We start from the raw sequence: 24,752 nt of genomic DNA on the forward strand, positions 1-24,752 counted from the left end.
GTTATAGTCTATGGCCCAAATAGCCTCTGTTAACATCTTTGATTCAGCCATGAACTTTGTCTTCTGCAGGGTTGTGTCCTGAAATCATGGAAATGACTGATCATGAAGTCAGAGAACTGAATTTTGTCAGTTGTTCATTCACTCTTTCATTCATTTATTCCCTTACAAATACTTCCCGAGTGTTAGCCAAGTATCAGGTACTGGGATTGATGCTGGATTGTTTCTTTTACCCTTTTATGCTGTGTTATTCGTAGTGTGTAGCTGCAGCTGGAGACGAGTTGTTAAGAATTTGTTATAGTCCATATCATTGAATATCCATGAGATAGCAGCTACACCAGGTTACCGCTCAGCTGTTTACCTATTCCTGATGTGTGTTTTGCATGGTTAAAAAAAAACAACATAGGGGTGCCTGGGTGGCTCAGCTGGTCAAGCTGTCTGCCTGTGGCTGAGGTCAGGACTTCAGAGTCCTGGGATAGAGCCCTGCGTCGAGCTCCCTGCCCAGTGGAGAATGAGCTGCTCCCTTCTCCCTCTGCTTCTCCCAGCCACTTAGGCTCTCTCTCCTCCCTCAAATAAATAAAATCTTAAAAAAACAAAACAAAACCCCAATATAAACAAAACAATAAAACAAACACACTTGTGAACAGAATGGTAAAATCTAATAGGAAGATTTTCCCTTGGATTCCTGGCTGAAGGAGACTAGCAGAAAATCTCATCCCAGGGCGCCTGGGTGGCTCAGTGGTTTAAGCCTCTGCCTTCGGCTCAGGTCATGGTCTCAGGGTCCTGGGATCAAGTCCCACATGGCGTGGAGCCCCATGTCAGGCTCTCTGCTCAGCAGGGAACCTGCTTCCCCCCTCTCTCTCTGCCTGCCCCTTTGCCTGCTTGTGATCTCTCTCTGTCAAATAAATAAATAAAATCTTAAAAAAAAAAAAAACAAAAACCTCATTCCTGACAATTCTAACCTATATGGCAGCAACACCAGGAAACAGAGACAAGCCATTAAGTGGTAATTAACTGTTCACCATTCATCAACCTATAGTTGAAATGGACCTTGGAATATTCAGCCAAAGCTCAAACACAAGTTTGCTGATGAGAACTTTTGATCCTTTTGTGTGTACTTTATGCTCATTGATCCTGAGTGATGGAATGGCTTTTCCAATTTTATGGTATGCTGTTGGGGTGAAATTTAATTAAGCACGTAATTTAGCATATTATCATTTCACAGTTGGAGGCTACTGACCTCTTAAAAGCAATTGCATTGCGCTTCCTGGGAGAGTGCAACAAATTCAGTCCATCTGCCACCCCCTGCCGGGCAGGGTTGGCCTTAGGAAGCAGTTCTGCAGGGGTGGCTGCAATCTGAGAGAGAAGCAAAAGCAGGGGAGGGGGTGTCCCTAAAGTTCTGAAGGATTGGGCCATCTGAAAGCACACATGGCTGCTGTGGTCCTTCTGTGGAGCAGAAATGCCTTGGGGAACACAGCATGGTTTGGGCAGCAAAGGGAGAGGAAGAAGACACACACACAGACCCAGTCCTCCGCGTATCTGCTTTGCTTGGCTTGGGGCCACCATAGCCCCTGTCCTGTGGTCAAAGCTTTCATTCAAATGAGGATAGGAGAGGACACAAGGTAGTGTGGTGCTCTTTCTCAGAGCCCTCTCTTTATCTCATTCATATATATATACACACATACACACACACATACACACAGAGATGATACATTTTTACGTAAAAAAGGCGCAAATAGAATCCTTTCCACAAGCAGTGTGTTTACACTTACTGCCCGTAATGCTTCTACTACTTCTATAAGACAAAGATCATTCTGTAACCTTTTCAAAGTAAAATAACGGTTCATATATTCCTGAAACACACCCGTGACACACCTTTGAGCTTGTAATGCCAAGTCATCTCCTCTTTCTCCTCCTTTTTCAGGAACTAGTTCTAACTCTGCTAATGTAGATGAACAAAAATAAAAACCTTGGATGTTGGACTTGTAGTTTAGTGCTTTCTAGCAGCTCACACAATCTCTGCAGAATTTTGATCATATGGTATTTTCTCTGGCTGAAACATCTTGAAAAGATAGAAGGGATCAGTATGAATTTAAGGGGTTTTCAATTCCATAGTATTTGTGGGGTCACGTTCACTCTGCTTGTAAGTAATAACTGCTTTCATGTACTCAGAGCACTGATTTTCTGGAGGGCATCGCTTCCCAGTATGGAGTCTGTTTATCGCCTTCATGGTACTTATCTCTTTTAGAAATTATCTTGCTTATGTATTGGTTAACAAATTAAATACACTTTTATTATATTTATTTATTTTTTAATAGTTTATTTATTTAAGAGCGAGAGCGAGTGCCTGCACAAGCAGGGGGAGTGGCAGAGGGAGAAGGAGATGCAGGCTCCCCATCGAGTAGGAAGCCCAATGCAGGGCTCTATCCCAGGCCCCAGGGAGTGTGACCTGAGCCAAAGGCAGATGCTCAACCCACTGAGCCACCCAGGCACCCCGATACCTTTTTAATAGTACATAAATTTGAATATGCTTTTTTCTTGTAACTCTTTCATATCTCTAATGCTGTGTATTCATGGCTCCTGATTTCTTTGTATACCATCTCCTGGGTTCCACATCTTTAGCTTTCTTGGATTCAGTTTTCATTTTGTTGCAGCATATCCTTGACTGTTGATTTCAGAGCCTATCTGGAATGTAAAATTTTTACTCTTTAAGTAACTGAAAATACTTTTTTCTTCTATCTCTCTCTTCCCCTCTCTCTCTTTGTGCTCACACTTAAAGTTTAATTGGCTGGATGTAGAAATCTATCTTAAAAGTAAATTTCTCTCAAAGCTTATCTTATCATACCTTATCTCTTGTCCATTTCCACAGTGATTTGTATGGAGCCTGTTTATGGCTCTCTGAAAAATTTGTAGGGTATTATCTTTAAATTTTTTGATTTATGAGACAGTTCCTAAATTTGTGTAAGTGTAGCTTCTTTTTCTGTTCATCTTTGTTGGCATTTGATTGGCATTTGCAACCTTCCCCTTTTTTGTTCTGGAAATTCGCAAACCACCTGCAACCTTGCAATAACACAACGGACACCTAGATATTCTGGTCTCACCAACTGTTAACATTTAGCTGTATTTTATTTCTTTTGAATTTAATTTAATAATTTAATTTCTCTATATATACGATATGTATATAGGTCTCATATATATAGATTATATGGATTATATATAATTTCTATATTTAAAACTATAAATAAATATCATTTTTATGACCCATTTAAGAGTAAGTTGCAGACATTAATAACACTTTATTCTAAATACTTCAGCATGCATCTCCTAAAGAACAAGTATGTTTTCGTCCATAAGCTCAAAACAATAATTGCACCAAAAAAAAATTTAACTTGGATTAAATATCCAATACAATTTGATACAATACTATTAATTAATTTGTGGACTGTATTCGCATTTCCCCAGTTGTTTCAATAATGTTTTTTCTAGCTTTTTCTTAATCAAAGGCTCCAGTTAAGGACTGTGCCTTCTATTTGGTCGTTGTTTTTCTTTCTTCTGTTGTGTAGAAGAGCACCCTAGTCTTTTTGTCTCTCATGTCATTAATATTTTTGAATGAAGAGTTCAGGCTGGTTGTTTTATAGAGAGCCTTTCAGTTTGGATTTGTCTTCTTGTTTCTGCATGTCTGGGTTCAGAGTAAACATTTTTTGGCAAGTATATGACAGAAGTGATACTGTATCCTTCTTAGAGCAGTGCATCTGAAAGCTCATGAGTCACTTTGTCCCGCTGTTGTTAAGTATTATTGATTGCTTGGTTTCTGCTCAAAGCTTTCATTCCAGTGGGAAAAAGGGACCCACCATTATAGATGTACCCTATTCCCTTAGTGATTACTAAGTACTCTATGGAGTGATTCATTGAGAAGTTACAGCATTTTCAGTTTAAGTAGTTTTTCTGTTTTTCTTGATTATCTCCTTCTCTATTCTCTCCATTCTTTCAGAATTCCTCTTTCTTACTGGAGTCTCTGGAACCATCCTATATGTTTCTTGTCTTTCTTTCTTTCTATTTTTTTCTTTAAAGATTTTATTATTTGTTTATTTGCTAGAGAGAGAGAGAAAGAGATGGAGAGCAAAAGCAGGGGGATTGGCAGGCAGAGGGAGAAGCAGGCTCCCTGCCGAGCAAGGAGCCCAATGTGGGACTCATCCCAGGACCCTAGGATCATTACCCTAGCTCTCGGCAGACACCCAGTGACTGAGCCATCCAGGTATCCCCCATCTGATATCTTTCTTTCTTTCTTTCTTTCTTTCTTTTTTAAAGATTTTATTTATTTATTTGACAGAGAGAGAGAGATCACAAGTAGGCAGAGAGTCAAGGGGAAACAGGCTCCCTGCCGAGCAGAGAGCCCGATGCAGGGCTGGATCCCAGGACCCTGAGATCATGACCTGAGCCGAAGGCAGCGGCTTAATCCACTGAGCCACCCAGGCGCCCCTGATATGTTTCTTAACTATCACCCACACTCCACATTTATTTTGGGGGCTGAATTCTGGGAGAATACCTTGACTTGATCTTATAGTTCACTATTTTAGGGTCTCAGTATATTCATTATAATAATTGTTTAGAACTGCGAAGGGTCTGAGGTTTTACTCTATCTGTGAGTTAGCCTGCCACAGTTTCATGGGTCCTGGAAGAGGACTTGAGACGTCTAAGTCAGATACAAAAACAGTTTGTTACTTACAGAACAGCAGTGGCCAGACTATAAGCATTTGTGTTGGTTTCTTGAGTCCTAATTCCCACAGGGAGACACACAAAGGGCCAGATCACTACCTGTGGAACACAGGGCTATGTGACAGGAGAGGAACCCTGAGCTTAGGGATCCTGCCTTTAAAAGCATGTCTGCTCTTTGCCCCAGAGGGAAACATTTTCATTATTCTTGAATAGTCAGTATGGCCTGCCATGGGGAGAGACACTATGTCTATTTTCCAAGGCATTTACTAAGTAAATATCCTTGAAAAGATAGTATGAAACAAAGGGCAGTCAGTGCCTCACTGTATTAGATGTACAGAAATGCAAGAGACTGGAGAGTTGTCTCCCAACACCAATTAACCTGTCTATTTAGTTTTTATTTGATTGATAATATTTTTATCCCCAACAAATCTGGCTGCTTCCTTTTCGTTATAGACTATTATTGTTCTATGGATATGGTAGACTCATAAATCTCTGAGAATATCGACTACATATATGTTAAATTCTTCATCTGTTCCCACTTTATGATTTTTAAATTTGTCATCCTGGGATGTGTATCCAGGTTTATCTGTGAGGATCTCTGTTTGCCCGTCACTCTGATTATAGGGAGGCTCCTTCCTGTTATTGTGGAGAAGGAACAGGATGTATGGCTGCAAAACGTGTGTTTCAGGCTTGTCTTCTGGGTGTTTCTCATCTCCAGTGTAAGTTACCTGGGCACCTGCCTATTTTTTGGGCCCCCTGTCTATTCAGAGTTTTCTGTTTAAAACTTACTACTGCGAGATATACTGAGCAGTTAGGCCTGGGAAAAACGTGAGTAATGTGCTCACTTTCTTCTTCTTCTTCTACAGCTGTCTTTATGGAGGCACAGAGTTATTTCACACTCGGCTCTGCTTTGGTGCCCCTTCTGGACAATCACACCAGATACACCAGATGTCCTCCTGGGGCGAGCAGTGATGGTCTCTGTTGGTCACTGTGGGGCAGCCCAGCCTTTTTTTTTTTTTTTTTTTTTTAAAGCCAGCTTGTTCTGAATGCAATTTCAAACCTTAATTTCCCTGACAGCAGTTCCAGAAATCCTTCCTGTGATTTGCATTTGTTGATTCCAGCTTCAAAGTATTTCTGGAATTGATTTTATTTTTGCAGTCCTTTTCTTCTGCCTGAATTTCTTTTGTTTCTCTTTGAGTGTCTTATCAGCTATGGTTTCTCCTGTTCGTTTATATCCACCAATCCGTTCCCAAGAGCTTTGTTAGCTTTGCGAAATTCTCCAAAATTTCTGGTTTGTAGAGAGCATCCTACCTTGTTTCTCAGGGGCATAGAAGACTGTGCTGTGTTTGCGGATCTCTCTTTTCTTTTCCTCTTACAATTAGGAGGGGCCACGGGACAGAACTATGGCCCGTGGATCGTCAGTAGGAGTGATGTAGGCCTCTTCCGAACTGGATCCTGAAAATCCTCCCATGTGACTCCCCTTGCTTTCTTTTCTCTTCCCGACCTTTCAGTGGATGTGTATAATGGAAAGAGCAACACTGCTCACCCACCCCAGCTCTGGCATTGGACTATGATGTGGATAAATAATGAACTTGTATTGTTCTCTTCTGCCAAGATTTGCTGTTGTTTCCTGCCGTAGTGACTCTACCCTGACAAATCTAAGAACTACGATGGATTTTTTTTTTTTCATTATATCTTCTTCTGTTATTTCAATGATTTTTTTTGGTACTATAAGGGGAAATACAGGTATGAGTTCAGTCTCACGTCTCTGGACAAGCTTTTCCACCCATTACATTCCTCTTTTGATGACAGATGCAAAATAAAAGCAGTCCATTCTTTCATTCAGTAGTTATTAATTGAAACTTCAGCCTGCTCTAGGCACTATGCTAAATTCTGGCGATATAGAGGTGAACACACTCAAGGACGTCAAATCTAGAGAGGACAATAGACAAGAAACCACACAACTACCCCTCAGTGTAAAAGGTGCTAAAGGTTGTGCCATGGAAATGCTTGGGGGCCATGTTGGGGCTGTATCAGCCCAGGGTTGCAGGGCCAACGAAAGCTTCCTATAGGAAGTCCATCTCTGTTCTGACCCAGAAACTAGGCCAGATGAAAGGGATGAATGTGAAATGGGTAGTATGTCCCAGGTAAAAGGAGCAACTGAAAAGAAGGTGCAAGTTCAGGTACCTATAAGTAGTTCATGATGCCTGGAGAGTGGCATGGCAAGGTATGGGAGGCAGGTGAGGTGGGGGTTGCTAGTGAAAGAGGAGGCTGGAAACATTAAGGTCAATGCATGCATGTTCTTCTGAACAGCATCAACGAGGCAGCAGAAGAGCGTTCCTCAACCCTGGCCAGTGGCCACCTGGAGTTCTTTACCCCTCACTTCCCGGCTTTGACCAGGTGTCCTCAGAGTGGGTATCCGTTCTCTGACATCAGGTGGGCTCTCTGCCCTGCTCTCAGGAAAGGGACCAACCAGCTTACAAATGGTAACTTCAAGTCAATGTTTTACTTTTCCCAAGAGAGCAAATATGCATTTAAAATCATTTCTGATTATGCAGTGAAAAACCCTGGCCCCTGAAAAATCAATTTCAGGCCTCAGTGAACAGATATTTGCTCAAGGAGGGGACAGGGGTAGGGGAGAGAGTCTGTAGAGTACCTTGAAATCATACTAAGCTGGCTTTATCACTGTTAAGAACTAGGACATCAAAAAGTTGGCCACTTTCCTCAGGGCCTTTCAGGGCTTTTTGCCTTTAGCTCCTTTGGGATTTCCATGTATTTTTAGCTTGTTTATGGATAATATAATAGGCATGTTTGAGGAAAAGTTAAGGGAAACCACCCATGAAGCACATACCAGTTTGGAAAGCTGGTTATTCTTATATTCGTGAGAAATGGTCAGTTGTTTGGGAGAAATAAAAAACACATCTGATTGTGGGGCAGCCTCAAGAGTTCCACTGAGCTCCCTCCATGTCAGAAGTCCTCAGCACTGGCGCTGGCAGATGGGGCTGGGGTCCTTTATTTACAGATGTAGGGGGTTCTTTATCATACTTGACTTTGACTTTCATTCTCTTGATTTCTTATTTCTTCCACCCTTTTCCTTCTCCCTCTGTATTTTTCTCGGTTCCTTTTCCCTTTCTCCCTTCCATTCCTTCTTGCTCTCCTGCCCATCTGCAGTCCACCAGTGACACTGGGAAGCGCTGCTCTCGACAGGGTCTCTTTGGAGGCCCTGAGTTTGACCTCTGGTGTCTAGCAATGTCAGTATTATCCAATTGCATACATTTCCCCAGGAATCAAAACAAAACAAACCAATCTTCTCTGAGCTAATATTATACTACTGCACTATCATTTCCTTGATGATGGGGGCAAATTTCCTATGTTCTTTGTACTCCTGACATGTTATCTGCTATGCTCAGGGAAAGCTTTCACACGGGTTTCATCCCGACTGTGAGCGAGATGAACACGGTCTACATGAGAAGCATGTATGGAACCTTATCTAGATAGTTCTTCTCACTTTCAAGGATTTCTATAACTGGGAGGTGCACTGTGAAAAAACATGGAGGAAATGGAGGCTATTTGTGAGGTAATCCACCTTTACACCCATGTTTCTAAAAAGCATGTAATTTGCATAGAAAAAAGTTACACTAATTCAGTTAGTTGTTCACCTGTACTAAAAAGTAGTTTCAAAGGCTTTTCTACACTGTGCTAGGAAGATATGCACAGTGCCATAAGACTCATAGTGGAAAATAAAAATGTTCTCATCAACAGAGCCCCATTCTTACCCATACATCAGAAAGTAAACATTTTTCAATTCAGAAGAGATTCAGGACTCTTCTCCTTCCCCCATAGTCCTCTGTACTCCTGACCATCCCTTCTAGGCTAGCTCCCTAGTCACTTTGTATGATATCACACATTCTGTTTTAATTGCGACATTACTGACATTGCACTTATTAGTATTGGGGATTTTTAGAACATTTAAATTTTTTTTCTTTTCTCTTTCTTTTTCTTCCTTCCTTCCTTCCTTCCTCCCCCCCCCTTTTATAAACTGTTTCTCTGCACTAGATTATATACTCCGCAATAATAGAGATCTCTTCAGCCTTGGTTGTTAAAGTCCCTTAGCACCTATAACAGAGCCTTAGATACGACAGAGTCTCATTAAATTTTTGTTCCAAGAATGAATGTATGTTTTCACTCAGAATTTGAATCATAGTCTCCTTTAAGATTCATTCTGCTTCATTTCTTCTAACCTGCTGCACTATTTTAGTATCAATTGCCTCATTACTTTGGAAAATAAAGTCTTCATTTGTGGCAGATTCTGTTTATGGCAGTATTCTGTTTCTGTTTTTATGTTGCTTGTTTCCGTTACTGGTGTGGGTCATTTCCTTTACATTTTTTTTTTTTTTAAGATTTTATTTATTTATTTGACAAAGAGAGAGGGAGAGAGATCACAAGTAGGCAGAGAGGCAGGCAGAGAAAGGGGGAAGCAGAGAGCCCGATGTGGGACTTGATCCCTGGACCCTGAGACCATGACCCCAGTCGCAGGCAGAGGCTCTCAACCCACTGAGCCACCCAGGCGCCCCTACCTTTACATTTCTTAATAGGAGACTTGAATACTTCGGAGTCTTTACTGCTCATATTCTCTTCTTTGTCTTGAGTGCATCCTGTATTTTGCTGGATAGCAGTTCGTTAATTTCTCATTATAGTATCTTGAGCTCTCAGCTTCCACTAGATTTTGAATTAAGATTTTTCAACTTTTAACATTCCGCTGTCCTTTCCCTTGGTGATTACATTATAGCCTCCAAGGACCCGGAGGCAATTTTGCTGTAAGCTGGGGCTGAGAGGTGGAGTGGAGTCAAAGAGGGCCACTGACAGAGCAAGGTGAGACAAAAACACAGATGGAAAGCTCAAGTTCATGCGTGGGGGGTGGGGCACAGGAGTGTTCTATTGTGTGTATTCCTTTGAGAATGGCCATGTTGCCAAAATGGCTTGAATGGGGGAAGAATGTGAGAGAGAGGAAAGCCACAGTCAGAATAGCAGGATCACTGAGTTCCTTTGGAAATGTGGCTCTACTTTCTGCCAACAGAGTGAATGAGACCTGCAATCTCATTTCCTCGGGAGGCAGGCGGCAGGCGCTGATGGTCAATGCGATACATGGGCTCACTTATGGGAAAAGATTGCCTACCTAACTAAGTGTGAAGAAGGGAGAGCAACTGTTTGCACTATAAACATAGAAATTACACTCTGTCAAGCAGTGGTCCAATCTACAACTTTAAATGTTAGAATATGAAACTACAAAATGACTAAAATTATTCCCATCTGTCATCTTCTCGAAACAAACAATTCTTCAGAACCACACGCTACGTGGTACAACCCAGTGCCTTTATTAAATCTGGATTTTTACCTCCCATTACTGTAATTGCCTTTAATTTTGTTGGCCATGAAAAAAAAAAAGCATTCTATTGCTGTTTTTCTTCTCTTTCTCCTCCTCCACCTCTACCTCCTCCTCCTTCTCCTTCTTTTTGGCAGTAGCGTGATCTTGTAAATTACAAAAAAGATTTCCAAGTAGACTGTACCAATGAGACTTAATGAGACAGCGAAAATGCGGAAGCATGGTGCATGGAAAGAGCATGAAGTTCCACTGAAGATACTGTTAAGGACTCAGGATACTCCTAATTGGCTTAATTGGGAGAGGAAAACAATCATCGGTACTAAATTCAAGCTCACTTGAAGGAGCTTCAAAATGATCTGAGCCTTATTTTTCCCAGGAAGAAACCATACTCTTTGCCCTTGCAGTAACTGCGTGTGCCCTTTTTCTCCAAAGGGTAAGCTCATGCGTACCCAGGGGTGAAACTAAATGTGATACACAGTACGTGCGACACTTAGGTGCTAGCCATGAGGGGAGGAGAATGAAAATAAATTAAAAGTCCACATAACTGTGAAACACTTTGGCTTCAGTATCGAATCTCAACAACAACAAAGATTGGCCAGACTGGATGATCGGATTACAAGTCCTTCCCTCTCCCTGGTGGAAACACAATAGTGAAGGAGAAGAGGGTGGCCAGCTGGTGACACTCACACAGAGCAAGAAGAAATTAGCTAACCTAAGAGTCAGCCAAATGCTTCTTTTTTTTTTTTTTTTTAATCATTCATTAGGGAAAGCATAACAGAAGGAAATTCTAAGCAGAAAGAGATTTCGAGTGTCACAGACTACAGTGGGAGTCACTGTTACTGAGACTCGGAGGACTACTGACTTCCTGAAAGAAGGGACTTAGTGAGATCTTCTAGACAGGCCACTCCCCTAACTCGAGGCCACACCAGAGATACCACTATATTTGGAAAAAGATTACATTATCTGGCATCTTAAGTCTTGGGAGACAGACGTGTGTATATCTGGTGGAAGGGGCTGGTTTCTTGATCCGTGCTTCCCCCTGCCACCTCTACCACGGTTCCTGAGGTTGGAAATCACTCACACTTCAGGTTCCACTCCATTGCTCATTTAAAAGCTTTGTGGATGGGGCGCCTGGGTGGCTCAGTGGGTTAAGCCGCTGCCTTCGGCTCAGGTCATGATCTCAGGGTCCTGGGATCGGGCTCTCTGCTCAGCAGGGAGTCTGCTTCCCTCTCTTTCTCTCTGCCTGCCTCTCCATCTACTTGTGATTTCTCTCTGTCAAATAGATAAATAAAATCTTAAAAAAAAAAAATGTTAAAAAAAAAAAAAAAAAGCTTTGTGGAGCGCTGGGGTGGCTCCGTCAGTGAAGCGTCTGCCTTCAATTCAGGTCATGATCCTGGGGTCCTGGGGTGGAGCCCTGCATCAGGCTCTCTGCTCAGCAGTGAGTCTGCTTCTCCCACTCCCTTTGCCTCACCTCCCCACTTGTGCTCTCTGTCTCTGAAAGGAATAAATAAAACCTTAAATAAAAAAAATTAAGGCTTTATATATTTTTCCATAATCACACATCCTAAGTCCATTTCTTAGTAAGTTCCTCTGGTAGAGCCTTCCTCCCCATCCCTTCCCCATTTCTTGTTCTCATGCAGTCAAAAGGCTTAGACTTTGCTCATTCCCCAGTGTCTACTGTTACGTGTGGTACTATGTTTATAGGACAAGATACATGTTACATCTCTTAACTTGTGCTGTGGTCTATGAATATATTTACTCCTTTTTCTTTTTTTCTGTTTGACAGACAGAGATCACAAGTAGGCAGAGAGGCAGGCAGAGAGAAGGGGAAGCAGGCTCCCTGCTGAGCAGAAAGCCTGATGTGGGGCTTGATCCCAGGACCCTGAGACCATGACCTGAGCCGAAGGCAGAGGCTTAGCCCTCTGAGCTACCCAAGTGCCCCTCCTTTTTCTTTTTTTAAAAGACTTTATTTTTAAGTAATCTCTACATCCAAAGTGGGGCTCGGGCTTACAATCCTGAGATTTAGACTCGCATGCTTTACTGACTGAGCCAGCCAGGCTCCCTGGACATATTTCTTCCAGTTATTTCTGGCAGTCCATGGTCACTGGAGTCAAGTGTTTCTATTCTTTTCAGCCAAGGCCTTCCAGATTGCTAGCAGCAGATATCATAAACTTATTGTGTATTAGCTGAAGGCTTCTGGACACAGGTTACTCTCCACTTTCCAATGACATCAAAGATAGAAAAAGCAAAAACTAGTGACATCAGCTGACATTTTCTATGCCATCCTGATGGTGGGAATATAAACTAGTGAACAGTATAAACAAGCCAGGACTTGAAAACAATTAGAGGGTTAATCTCTTAGGTGTAATAAGGAAATTAATGAGGAAAGTAAAGAAATAGAGAAGTGTAATAAAAAAAATGGGGCCAGGAAAATTAAAAATGATTTCTTTAATGGAACCATCCCTCCCAAGAGCTGGTATTTTATTTGGCATTCCAGAAATTTTCAGGGTATTTGTCCAGTGTGTATTTTCATGCATGTTTTCTAGTGCCTTATTTTGTCTGGTTTAATGACATTTTGGGAGGGGGGTCTACTTTTAATGACTTATTTCCATTTTTGGTGTTGTTTTTAGATTTTAAGTAAGACTATTGTCTTTATATCTAGTGTGAAGATGTCTCACTGATAAGAAAATGTCCTTCTCCTCATTGCTGCCTTACCTCTATGGGTACTCATAGAGAGGCAACCATCTGTAAGACAGCTCTTGGAGGGGTTTTCTGGAAACACAGGAGGCTGACTAGGTGTAGATGGTATATACATACTCGAAAAGAGTAAAGAAGTATGGTTTGCTGATTATAGATGGTGAGTCGAGAAGGTTACAAATGTATTCCGTTAAAGAAACGTCTCCATGAATTGTTCTTTTAATTTTTGTCAAGAAGCAAAAAAGTAAATTGAGGGGTTTCCGATTCAGTAGGCCTAGGGTGGGGCCCAAGAATTTGCATTCTAACAAGGGAAGCTGGTGCTGCCAGTGGAGAGGCTGAGCTTTGGGAACCACAGCTTGATGTCAAGGTCATGTCAAGGGCTGGCGGAGAAAGCACCAGTCCTCACCCACAGCTCTGTGCATCAGAGATGCCTACTACTTTGGTGTTTGCTTTTAATCACCTTGGGTGATAAAGAAGAAAGCAGAGAACAAAGTTGAAAGCATACACTTAGGTGACTAGGGAATGGCAAGTCAAGGAATTGGAAGTTTTCATTTTTAGTCACATGGTGGGGTGATTTGATTTCCTTTCCTTTCGCAGGTAGAGCAACAGCTCTCATTCCTCACTGTGTTTCACAATCACCTGGAATGCCCCTGGAGATTCTGATTCGGTAGGTCCTGGGCAGGGTCCATAAGCCTGCGTGTTTATTCAGCATCCTGGGTAATTTTGAAGCAGATTTGCTAAGGATTTGCACTTTAAGTAATGCTGATTTTAGAAGAATAAAATAGATGTCCAAGCACAGCCTTAATCCTACATGTGGGAGCAATCAACGACATTATCAGACAGATTCTTTTTAGAGTCGGACATAGAAGGCCGGGTGCTAGAGCAGAGAGCTGGGGGACTTTTTTTTTTTCTTTTTTCTTTTTCCAGGGGGACTTATTTTTAAAAGAAGAGGCAGGGAAAGAAGCAGATCAGAGACTGACAGTGAAGGCAGCAGGAAGTGAAGACCAAATGAGCTGATCAGTCAAGAGGGGATGTGTTTTTTACTTGTGTGCTCAAGACCAAATACAGTAAGGAATAAACTGGCATGAGGGACTCCTTTTTTTAATTTAATTTAATTTTATTATATAGAGAGAGTGCATGAGCAAGGGTAAGGGGGAGGAGGAACAGAGGGGGGCAGAGAGGGGACAAGCAGCCTCTGCACTTGAGTGAGGCTCCTTGAGGGGCTTGATCACACCACCCTGAGATCATGACCTGAGCTGAAATCAACTCGGAAGTTCAACGGAATGAGCCACCCAGGGGCCCCTACCTTTTCCTTCTGACCAGAGAGCTAGCAGAGAAGGGTTCGTCTTTCAAAAGCCAATCGTGAGAAGACAGAGTAGGAGTGGACAGCAGGAGACCAAGTGGCACTCTGAGGAGTTAGAGCGATAGTGGAGCTGGAGGACACTGGGTGTTGCGGACATGTCATCAACAAGGACGATTCCTGTGGCCTCGTGGCCGTGAAATAAAATATGTAAGAGCCAGTGCAGACCTCGGGAAAAAACTATTATGTTCTGTTCAACCATAATTAAAAAGAGTGAAAATGTACTCTGTATATAATCTGTATATGTGAGTTTATGTGAGAATGTGTGTGTGTGTGTGTGTGTGTGTGTGTGTGTGTGTGAGAGAGAGAGAGAGAGAGAAAGAGAGACAGAGACAGAGATTGAGAGCAGACAGGAAAAGAGAAGACACTGGGCCAGGGACAACTTATTTGAATGGCCATCAGTGTATATGAGTATTCAGTTTTCTGATCAGGCATCAGGAGTGTCTAGGACCTCATCTCTCCTAACATGTTCACTTGCAGTAATAACAGAAGTTTAAAAAAAAAAAAAAAGAAGAAGCTGTTGAAAGTTCTGCCTTTAGAAGGAAAAAGGAGGGCACCTGGGTGGCTCAGTCTGCTAAGTGTCTGCTTTCAGCTCAGGTCATGATCTCAGGGCCCTGGGATCGAGTCCCCCATCAGGCTCCCTGCTTGGTGGGACTCTACTGCTCTCCCCAGCTTGTGTGCTCTCTCTCAAATAAATAATTAAAATCTTTTTTTTTTTTTTAAAGAAGGAAAAAGGAAAAAAAAATAATACTCGTGTTTTAAGAAAATGTTCTCTCTTGGGAGCAGTGTAGCATAATCCTATTTTTAGTTCTGCCTTGTGCATATATCCATGAATACACAAGATTTGATTTTTACAAGTTCTTTGTCATGCCGTTTACTTCCCCACAAATTCCATGCTCATTTGATTTCTAATCTCTACTTTAACTGCTTCTTCCCTTGCAAGGTCCTTCTTTTTCCTTCCCTGCTTCAACTTTATCTTCATAACCTAGCTCAAGCCTCACCCTTTCTATAAGATTTTCCCCGAATATTATAGGGGTTTCTTCTCTCTCTGGATTTAAATTACAGGTAAGGATTACCTTCTATACATCATCCTATCCTTTTGAGCTCAAGCAAGAAGTGTTTGCATTCAGGAGCTTTCCAATAAATTATTGTGCAATGAATGAGGAAAGAAATAGAGCTTGAATCTTCCACTGACAGAAACTTCTGGTTTCCTCCCCAGCATCTGTTCTATTCCACCTGCTCCCATCACGTAATGGCCAATGGTTGGGTAGTGTGGACTCCTATCTTAGATCCAGGAATGGGCTTTAAAATCAATCAGTATAATTCCATCCCTCTGACTAAAGCGATTGGTTCAGGCACAGACCCATGATCCCACCTGGTCCAATCAGAATGAAGCTCACAACACATCTGAGTCTCTGGTGGGGAGAAATTCTCTGTATGGATCTTTTAGTAGGCAGATGTGATGACTGGAACTGCGGGGATCCCTCTGCTCATGTGGGGGAAAGCAGTGTGAGGGTAAGGCCACCACCCAGGAGAAGGCAGGGTATCCTTCGGTGTGTGGGTCAAAAGCTTGATGAGACCACACTAAAGTCACTGCCATCTCTGGACGTTTCAGCCATCTTAGCCAGTATGTTCCTTTATCGTTTAAGTCAAGGAAGGAGATTTTTCTGTTACTCATATGCCTCCCTATTGTTGGTTGAGTTCCCCCTATTTTTAAATCTTTGAGACATAATATGTAATTTGTCGTCTTGCAGCCAAATTCATTTAGGGAAAGAGCAGCCGTCTTGGATGGCATTTACCCCTAGGAAGATCGTTACGTATTTTTGCTCTCTGTGCCAATTGTAACCGAAGTCATGTTCGCAAGTGGTAAAAGACTACATCTGAGAACAGTTTCTACCACAGGTTCTGTTCAAGATGACCCGTGTTCCTAGGCACTTAGTACTGGTATAGACTTCTTTGATTAATTTGTATCAGATGCTTCCTGGACACTGACATCCATCCCAACTGTGTGTACAGCAGGGTGCTTCCAGGCCTTTGGAAAAGATAAGCTTTTGTGTAACATCAGTGTTTATGGTAGTATGCTAAAGGCAGATACCTTTTCGGTGAAACTGAAGAGACCCCAGCAGACATATGGATTTGAGCATCTCTGTTGTGTACATTTCTAAGCAGCACTGCAGCTGGATATAAAGCCGACAGATTTCTGGATGGATCTCACCATCTTCTGGGCTGCAACAGAATGAAGGAGAAAAGCCGTGAGCATTTCTTAAGATTTCACTCCTCAGCCATTTGTCTCAGCTCCGAGAGGGGAAAATGCTCGATAAAAATTCTGTTAAGCCTTGACTCTAAAATATAGGATGACTTCCTGCTTTCATAGCAATGACCAATGTCACAGTTCTTACATAAGCGTCTTTCTGACTAACAGCTTTTAATTTTTTTTTTTTCCCCTTAGCAGCAGATTTCTGCTGGGAGCTTAAAATTATAAATGTTTTAAGTAATTGAAAGTATCATTTTCCATTTAAGCATTGAAACAAATTTCCAAAATATTTTTAAGTCATAAGACTCTCCTAGCCACAAAAAGAGATTAAAAACTCTTATTTTTAGAGAAACTAACAAAGAGCTATTCAATTGTCAACCATGAGAGCTTTTTAATATTAAGACCCTAGAATAATATGATTAGAGAGCCAAGATATCAATTATTTTGAACAAGGTCTTTTGTCTCAGTCTGAAGAATATTCCTTTATTGTTTGCTATAGTTAATTTAAAAAAGGCCAACTGATTTTAATGAAAACATAAAAATTTCATGAAAAAGAAAAGTTATACAATTCTAATAATTATGCTTAACAATCTAAGGCTAATTAATTACTGAACTTATGCTCTAAAATTTATTCACAAGTCCATGAGCCTTTCTCTATTGATTCTGATAAAATGTACAAATGGGGAGCACCTGGGTGGTTCAGTCAGTTAAGCATCTACCTTTGGCTCAGGTCACAATATGGGGGTCCTGGGATTGAGCCTCATGTTGGGTTCCCTGCTCAGCGGGGAGTCTGCTTCTCCCTTTCCCTCTGCCTCCTCCTGCCCCCCCCCACTCATGCTCTTTCTGTTTCTCTCAAAGAAATAAATAAACTCTTTTACAAAAATGGATAAATGGGAATATGATAAAACATGGAGTGATCACTTTTATTTTTATTAAGGGAATAATTAGTTGTCATTGAAATCTTTTTATGCCATTAAAATAGCATGTACTGAATAAAGCAAACTAAATAAAAGGGATAAAATTTAGAGATACATTAGAAATGGAAGTAGCCTAGAAGTGAGCTCTGTCACATGTCCTAATGTGTTACCTTTATTTCTATCCCCGTTCATTTAGTATGCAATGAAATCTGATTAAATAATGCAGCGTTTGGATTTGATTCCTTTATAAAGTGGTCGCTGGCACAATATGAGGGACAATTATCAGAAAAGAATGATGACTTGATTTTTATTTAAGCTCTGGACTCACAGTAAAAAGAATTTGCATTTATGTAGCCCTTTACAATAATAATCAATTTTCATTTTCCATACTTATTTAGTAGATGAAGTAGAGTTTATCTAACTATCTGGCTTATGTAACAGAAAAATGCACCATTTTTTGGTCTCGGTACAATCGATGCCTGCAAAGTTATTCTGTCTTTCCTATGTCACAACAAAGTGCCCCAAAAGAGCTTACATGCAAAATTTGGCTTTCTCTGGAAAAATAAATGATGTTAGTTTCTTATTTGTGTCTGGTGGGTCCAGCCTTAGGCTAATGTTGCAAACAAGTGTCTCTTTTGCAAAAGTTCCAGATTTTCTTTCAGAGCTTCCTCCCACAGGTGCCTTTCACCCTCCAGCTGTCCTCCCGCTCCCCCGGGGTTCTTCCTCCCCCCTCACCACCACCGCACAGACACAGTGTCTCGCTCCTTCATATCACCTTCAGCCTTTCAAATGTCTCTGACTGTGTTCCATCCCTTCGGGTTCTGCCAGACTCTGGAGGAATAGTGGGCATTAATGGTTTGTTTAATAAAAAGTGATATTCATGTATTACCTGATAATACATTGACTTGATAGGAAATTTGATAGGAAAATCTGAAGATAAGTGCCTCATCCCTAAGGCAGGCTAGCGGAAAAATATATTAAGGCAGTCAGGTTTTTCCTGAGTGTCATCCCAGAATCTTTTCACCTGTGTATAACATTGGCCCTGCTGGCACATAGGCATGTTAAAAATAAAGAAGAAGAAACCTATGATAAATCTGTGATATATATTGCACATTTGATGTGTGGGACAATTAGTCACTGTAATATCATTTCAAGTCATGGAGTATTTTTATTTTCAGAAGTACAAAATATGTGCCTAGTGGTTAGTTCCCCAAATAGGCAAACTCATGTATAGGTGACATTTTATGTAATTTACACAAATGATTACCATATTAACATATCATAAGAACCAGTATGTTTTATTATCTTACAGCTACACAGTGAGCGATAAAGCTGTGCATTCAGCGCTCCTGAAAAAGGCAAGTCAGGACAGAGATTAAAATGCCTAGTTCATCACATTCCCTCAGGTGCCATCTCCCTACTGCCTCTGTAACCAGGGGAATTCTCAAACTGTGGAAGCATCTTGCTCTTCTAGGTGTTACGGGAAGGAACCTAATAGGTGCCACCAGAAATATAATCTGCCCAACAAAAATTAATCAATACTAAGGTTGCTTTATAAATTTTCCAGTTCAAAAATTCTTATGAATCCTTGCACAGTAGCCTTTAATATCTTGGAGAATTGAAGTACGAAGAAAAGTTAGTTAAAGAGCAGTGGAAGGGCCGCCTGGGTGGTTCAGTGGGTTAAGCCTCTGCCTTTGCCTCAGGTCATGGTCTCAGGGTTCTGGGATCGAGCCCTGCATCAGGCTCTCTGCTTAGCAGGAAGCCTGCTTCTCCCTCTCTCTGCCCGCCTCTCTACCTACTTGTGACCCCTCTCTCTGTCAAATGCATAAATAAAATCTTTAAAAAAAAAAAAAAGAGCAGTGGAAAAGTTAACCTATCATTCGTATTAGTGTTCCATGCGATGCCTTGACCAGGTTCCGTCGGCTTCAAGATGTGTACAGTTTATTTCTCCCACTTCTGAGCTCTTGGCTGCGTTACTGCTACTGCTCACTAAACGTTCATTAAAAGACAGAATGCCAGATGACTTACATCTAATGTTATGAGCAGTGGACTGAAATACATTTTTGATGAGCATTAAGATCATGTAGGTTATTTTCATGACAAATAAGCAATAAAGTTAGAGCAGGCAGAATGCAGCAAAAGCCAAGAAAACAGTGGTGTAAAAGCTTGAAAACTTTCTAAGGATCAATTAGAAGGCCTGAGGAAGAATTTGCATTAAGAAACAATTAGGCCTATGACTTCCTCCAGCAACTGAAAGCAATTTAACTGGGAGAAATCTTTACCACCTATTACTTAAGTTTCATCTAAATGGACTCACTGTTATTAATAACACATTTAGGGGTGCCTGGGTGGCTCAGTGGTTTAAAGCCTCTGCCTTCGGCTCAGGTCGTGATCCCAGGGTCCTGGGATGGAGCCCTGCGTCAGGCTCTCTTCTCAGCGGGGAGCCTGCTTCCCTTCCTCTCTCTCTGCCTGCCTCTCTGCCTACTTGTGATCTCTGTCTGTCAAATAAATAAAAAATCTTAAAAACAAAAAACACGTTTAGGTCTAAGAGAGTGACCGCTGTGGTGGTGCCCATGTAATTCAGTCAAAGCCATTTTATAGGTTAGTGACTAGGTTGTGCTTATTTCCTTATTTTTCTAATGAGTGTAAGTCAAGACCTAACCTGATCATTTTGATGAATTTGAAAGTCTTAGTGTTAATGAAAACCATCCGAAAGATTAATGATATTCAGTGAACTGGAGCTCAGGTTGAAGCCAAAATTGTTTAAATAACTGTCAAATAATGAACCTTTTAGTCCTAAAGGAGGAGAACCAAGATTTAATTTTTTTTTTTTTTTTTTTTTTAATTTGAGAGAGAGTGAGAAAGAACACGAGAGAGGAAAGGGTCAGAGGAAGAAGCAGACTCCCTGCTGAGCAGGGAGCATGATGTGGGACTCGATACCAGTACTCCCAGGATCACCACCTGAGCTGAAGGCAGACACTTAACTGACTGAGCCGCCCAAACACCTGGGATTTAATGTCTTAATCACATGGCTTAAGAAGCCTGAACTGGTATATAGTACTAGTGGGCTATAAATATAAATATTGCCCAAGATGCCCCTTGATAATGCAAGTGTAGGTATACTTGGTGGATATTCTTGTTGGGTAATTCAAAAAGTAATATGATAAACACCCACCAGAACGGCTAAAATTAAAAAGACTGAAAACACCAAATGTTGCTGAAGATGTGAGCAACAGAGACTCTCATATACTGGATGTGAGTTAAAACAGTACAACTGCTTTGAAAAGGGTTTGGGGAGTTTCCTACGACACTAAACATACCTCCTTTTGACCTGGCAATTCCATTTCTAGGTATTTAACAAGAGCAATAAAAAAAAAATTGTCACAGAAAGATCTCTATAAGACTGTTCTTAGTAGTCTTCGTTAGAATACCTAAAAACTGCAAAGAGCCCATCTAGAGGAGAGTGGATATAAAGAACCTAATATATTCTTACAGTAGAGTAATGCTCAACACTTAAAAGGAGTAAAGTGATACACAAAACAACATGAATGACTCTCAAACACAGGATCTTGAGAGAGAAAATCCTTAACACCGAAGAGTAAATACTGTATGACCCCATTTATATGTCATTCTTGAAGAGAAAAAACTGATTGTCAGTGATAAAGATTAGGATAGTGGTGCAGAGGGAATTTGGGATGGGGCATGAGGAGAAAGAACTTTCTGGGGTGGGGGGTTAAGATTCTGTCTAGATAGAGGTTTGAATAACATGGGTATATACATTTGGCAAAACTTATTGGATGGCACACTTAAGATTTATATATTTGATTATATGCAAATTTTACTTTAAAAAAATAAGAACCATCATCAAATACTGAATTCTAATGAATGATATGCAAGCCAAACTACTTAGGGGTAAACGTTACTGATACCTGCAACTTCAGGAAAATAATATGGGTTGCGGGGTGGCTAGAGGAATGGACAGACAGGGTGATAACCCATTAAAGGAAGTGTAAGAGAATGTTAATTGTAGAATCTAGGTGGTGGGTATTTACTTGCCGTCCAAGGATTTATAGTTCCCCAAATAATTACATGGCATAAATTGAACAAATCAGTTAAAAAAAAAAAAAGAAACTTTATGACTATTAAGGTCAAATTCCGGCGTGGACACACTAGGGAAATGTTTCCGCCCCGCATCTGTCAGTTCTTTGGTCAAGGTTGCCAGATTTTGGCGTTCTATGTTGCTGCTACCGGCTTTTTAAAAAACAGCAAAATTTTTGTTGTTTTGAAAGTCTGTGCCCGAAGTCATGATTTGTATATTCATTCGAAGGCAGCAAGACATAAAAACAGGGGAGTGGGTCTGGAGTCAGAAAACTGAGCTCTAGGTGGCTCATTGGGTTAAGCCTCTGCCTTTGGCTCACTTCATGATCTCAGGGTCCTGGGATGGAGCCCCACATCTGGCTCTCTGCACCTCGGGGAGCCTGCTTCCCCCTCTCTCTCTCTGCCAATTTGCATCTCTCTCTCTGTCGAATAAATAAATAAAATCTTAAAAAAAACCCTCGGCTCTAAATATAGACTTTGCTGCTTAGAACTGTGATCCTAGGAAAACCATGGTAACTTCTCTGAGACTCAGTTTCCTCAGCTGTGAAATAGGGGTAACGGCAATTCGCGACTGAAGTACTTCAAGGGGTTCGCAAGGATCAAGTGAGATCCTGTGAGGGAAAACAAGGAACAACTGTGACGGATTGTTCGAAGCTGGCTGCCGTCCATCTTAACACATCAAAGTTGTGTTTACTTAGCATTCTGCTGGAGTGCAGTCTTTGGTTTTAAAAATTATCTGTTATTCTGTAACATTCTTTATTTGCTTACAGTTCCCAAATATGGACTTTGGTTAAATAAACATGCCATTAGACTGAGAAAAAAAGATGTGACCCCACTGACAACCCCTCAGCATTTCACAGACTTGGGTGATGACAGATGAGCACTTGGGGTTTGTCAGCTCCCAGAGACGAAAACCAGAATCCAAGCTTGCTGCAGAGAGAGATCCCAGTTTCTCTTAACAGAATCGCTTCTGTCGCCGGCTATGAGGCGAAATGGCAAGGAAAGACTCAGGGAGCCAAACAGCACGAGGGAAGGGGGTGATATCCTTTGCTTTATTTTTCAGAGCAAATAGCGAGGGAGGATGGGGATTAACTGATTTACCCCAGGATAGCAAGCTCCAGGATGTCTCTGAGTACCCCCAGTGGTTTCCTCTCAGATGGATTCCACTTAACAACAGGATACCCTGGGTCTAGGTCGCATGCAGTGACCGATGCAGAGGCCTGCCTTCTCATATTTTCCATGCAGGAGATTTCTCAAGGTGGCTTCATAGCACAAGTCATCAATGGATAGTTAGAGGACAGAGAAGGCACAAATGCATGTGTGTGTGTGTCCCCCAGGTATTATTTTAGGTTTCAAATTCTTAAGCATGATTACAAGTTCTAGCCAAGTTCCTAAACAGAATAAGGTCTGAGTACCTACTAAATGACTGTACTCTTTTACACCAAAGTAAGCACTGTAATAAAAAGAGGAATCCATTTAGGGGCCACTGGGTGGCTCAGTCAGTTTCGCCTCTGACTTTGGCTCAGGTCATGATCCCAGAGTCCTGGGATTGAGCCCTAGGTCAGGCTCTGCATTCTGCGGGGTGTCTACTTGTCTCTCTCCTTCTCCTTCTGTCCCCCACGCTCCCTACCCCCCCGCCCCCAGCTCATGCTGTCTCTCTCAGATAAAGAAATAAAATCTTTTTCTAAAATAAAAAAGGAGCCTAGTTAATCAGAAGAACAGAAGCATTTTTCAAGGTATCTGTGTATTTAACAGTTGACTTTCCCACTTGTTTCCATTTTTCTCATAAACTTTCTTCAGAGAGACCCTTCAGAGAGGGTCCTAGCAAGTCTGGTTCCCGCCAGCAGCCTTAGAAGAAGTCATTGCAATAACTCCTCTCACTTGTCAGCATGCCATTCCATGGGAACGCAGGGCTCCGGGATTTCCTCACCACTGAACAAGAGTTGGGATGAAACTCCGCCTGGGAGCTGTTCGGGGTTCAGTCAGAAATGAGACGTGACTTTGAACAGCAAAGTGAAATGTGCAGTGTACCTTAATTATCTGTGGGTGGTTTCTTCAGGTGCCTTTATGCAAAGCCTCGGGAGCCCGAGAGCCTTTTCTGATGGAGGCCTCATGTTCTGGTCTTCATCTGCCTGTGGCTTTTGGTTTGCCCTCCAGCAGGACCTTTGGCATTTCCCCATAAGCCAGAAGGGAGAGTGGATAAATAATGGGTAGTATTACTGAGCATCTTACTCATTTCTTTTTTTTCCATTTGAAGAGTAAAAACTGTATTTAAACACTTAAAAAAATCAATAGCCATCAGTTTCCTGACATTACAATACTTAATAATGAAGACTAAAAGTATGACTCCTGAATTATAAATCATCTTTTATTTATTTTAAATGTCACCGTTTAAGGCGTTCTTGGGCAGGGGTGGGGAGAGGGGATGACTTTTGTGGTGATTGTGAAGGGACTTTCTGGGCCTTTCTCGGGGCATTAGAGGTTGAAGGAGTTAATGGGCTGCACATTATGACTTCCCTTGCTTGATACTCGAGACTCCTGTTTATCGATCAGGGAAAGCTAACATTTACAAAGCAATATTTCTTCACTCTCCAAAATGAAATATCTTTCTTATCCTGTCTTGGCCTGCCTCCCTGCCCTTTATCCTTTCTGGCTTGAGACTCTCCTGGAACTTCCATTTTTCCTCTCTGAACCTCTCAGTGTTTTTCTCTTGATGGTCTCTGGTTGGGTGTCATACGGGGTCTGCAAATAGCTCTTAAGCTCGGGTCTCCCAGGTCTCGTGATTCCTACCGGCTCGCAAAGAGAAGCATGTGGCTGATAGTCTAATGAGTCCTGGGTTCTGGCCTGTCTGCTGGGGTGACAGTCAGCAGGGGGTTCTGTGCTTCCAACGAAGCCGTAGCCCCCTGACTTGAGCAGGGATCAGTTTAATTTTAAATATGTACATATGTATATATTTATATTTAAATTAAGCATATGTAGGTTTTCACATTATAATTGGAAAATATTTTTTTGAGTCGAAAATCAAGATTTTCATCCTCTGATACGTCCTGTTTTCACCTGATACCAATGATCTTCAAAGGTCAATTATCATTCAATTATCATGTGTTACACTGGAAAGAATTCAGCTCATTACGTTTCATTATATTCAAAGTCCGGGTCATTAATTGCAGCTTGTAGTTAATTCCTGCTTTTATCCCCCAGAATTTTAGGGCTCAATATATTAAACTGTTGGTTTATTTAAAGGGCATTCAGCCCTTCATTCTTAATCATGTCATTAATTTAGGGGATATCATATTTCCCTTTAGCTAAAACTAGGGGTTCAGTGATCTA

The 24,752-nt window shown here is 41.4% G+C and overlaps 1 protein-coding gene across 2 annotated transcripts in view; it reads right to left on the reverse strand.

Annotated features, from left to right (window-relative positions):
- RGS7BP (regulator of G protein signaling 7 binding protein) overlaps positions 1-24,752 on the reverse strand; it is a 99,362-nt gene that overhangs the window by 23,393 nt on the left and 51,217 nt on the right. For both annotated transcript variants that reach the window (XM_082723093.1, XM_082723094.1), the window contains exon 3: positions 16,249-16,379. In XM_082723093.1, coding sequence (XP_082579219.1) covers positions 16,249-16,379 — 131 coding nt within the window. The remainder of the gene's footprint in view (positions 1-16,248; positions 16,380-24,752) is intronic.

The sequence above is a fragment of the Mustela nivalis genome, assembly GCF_964662115.1.
Source record: "Mustela nivalis genome assembly, chromosome: 3".
In the NCBI taxonomy this organism is placed as follows: Eukaryota; Metazoa; Chordata; class Mammalia; order Carnivora; family Mustelidae; genus Mustela; species Mustela nivalis.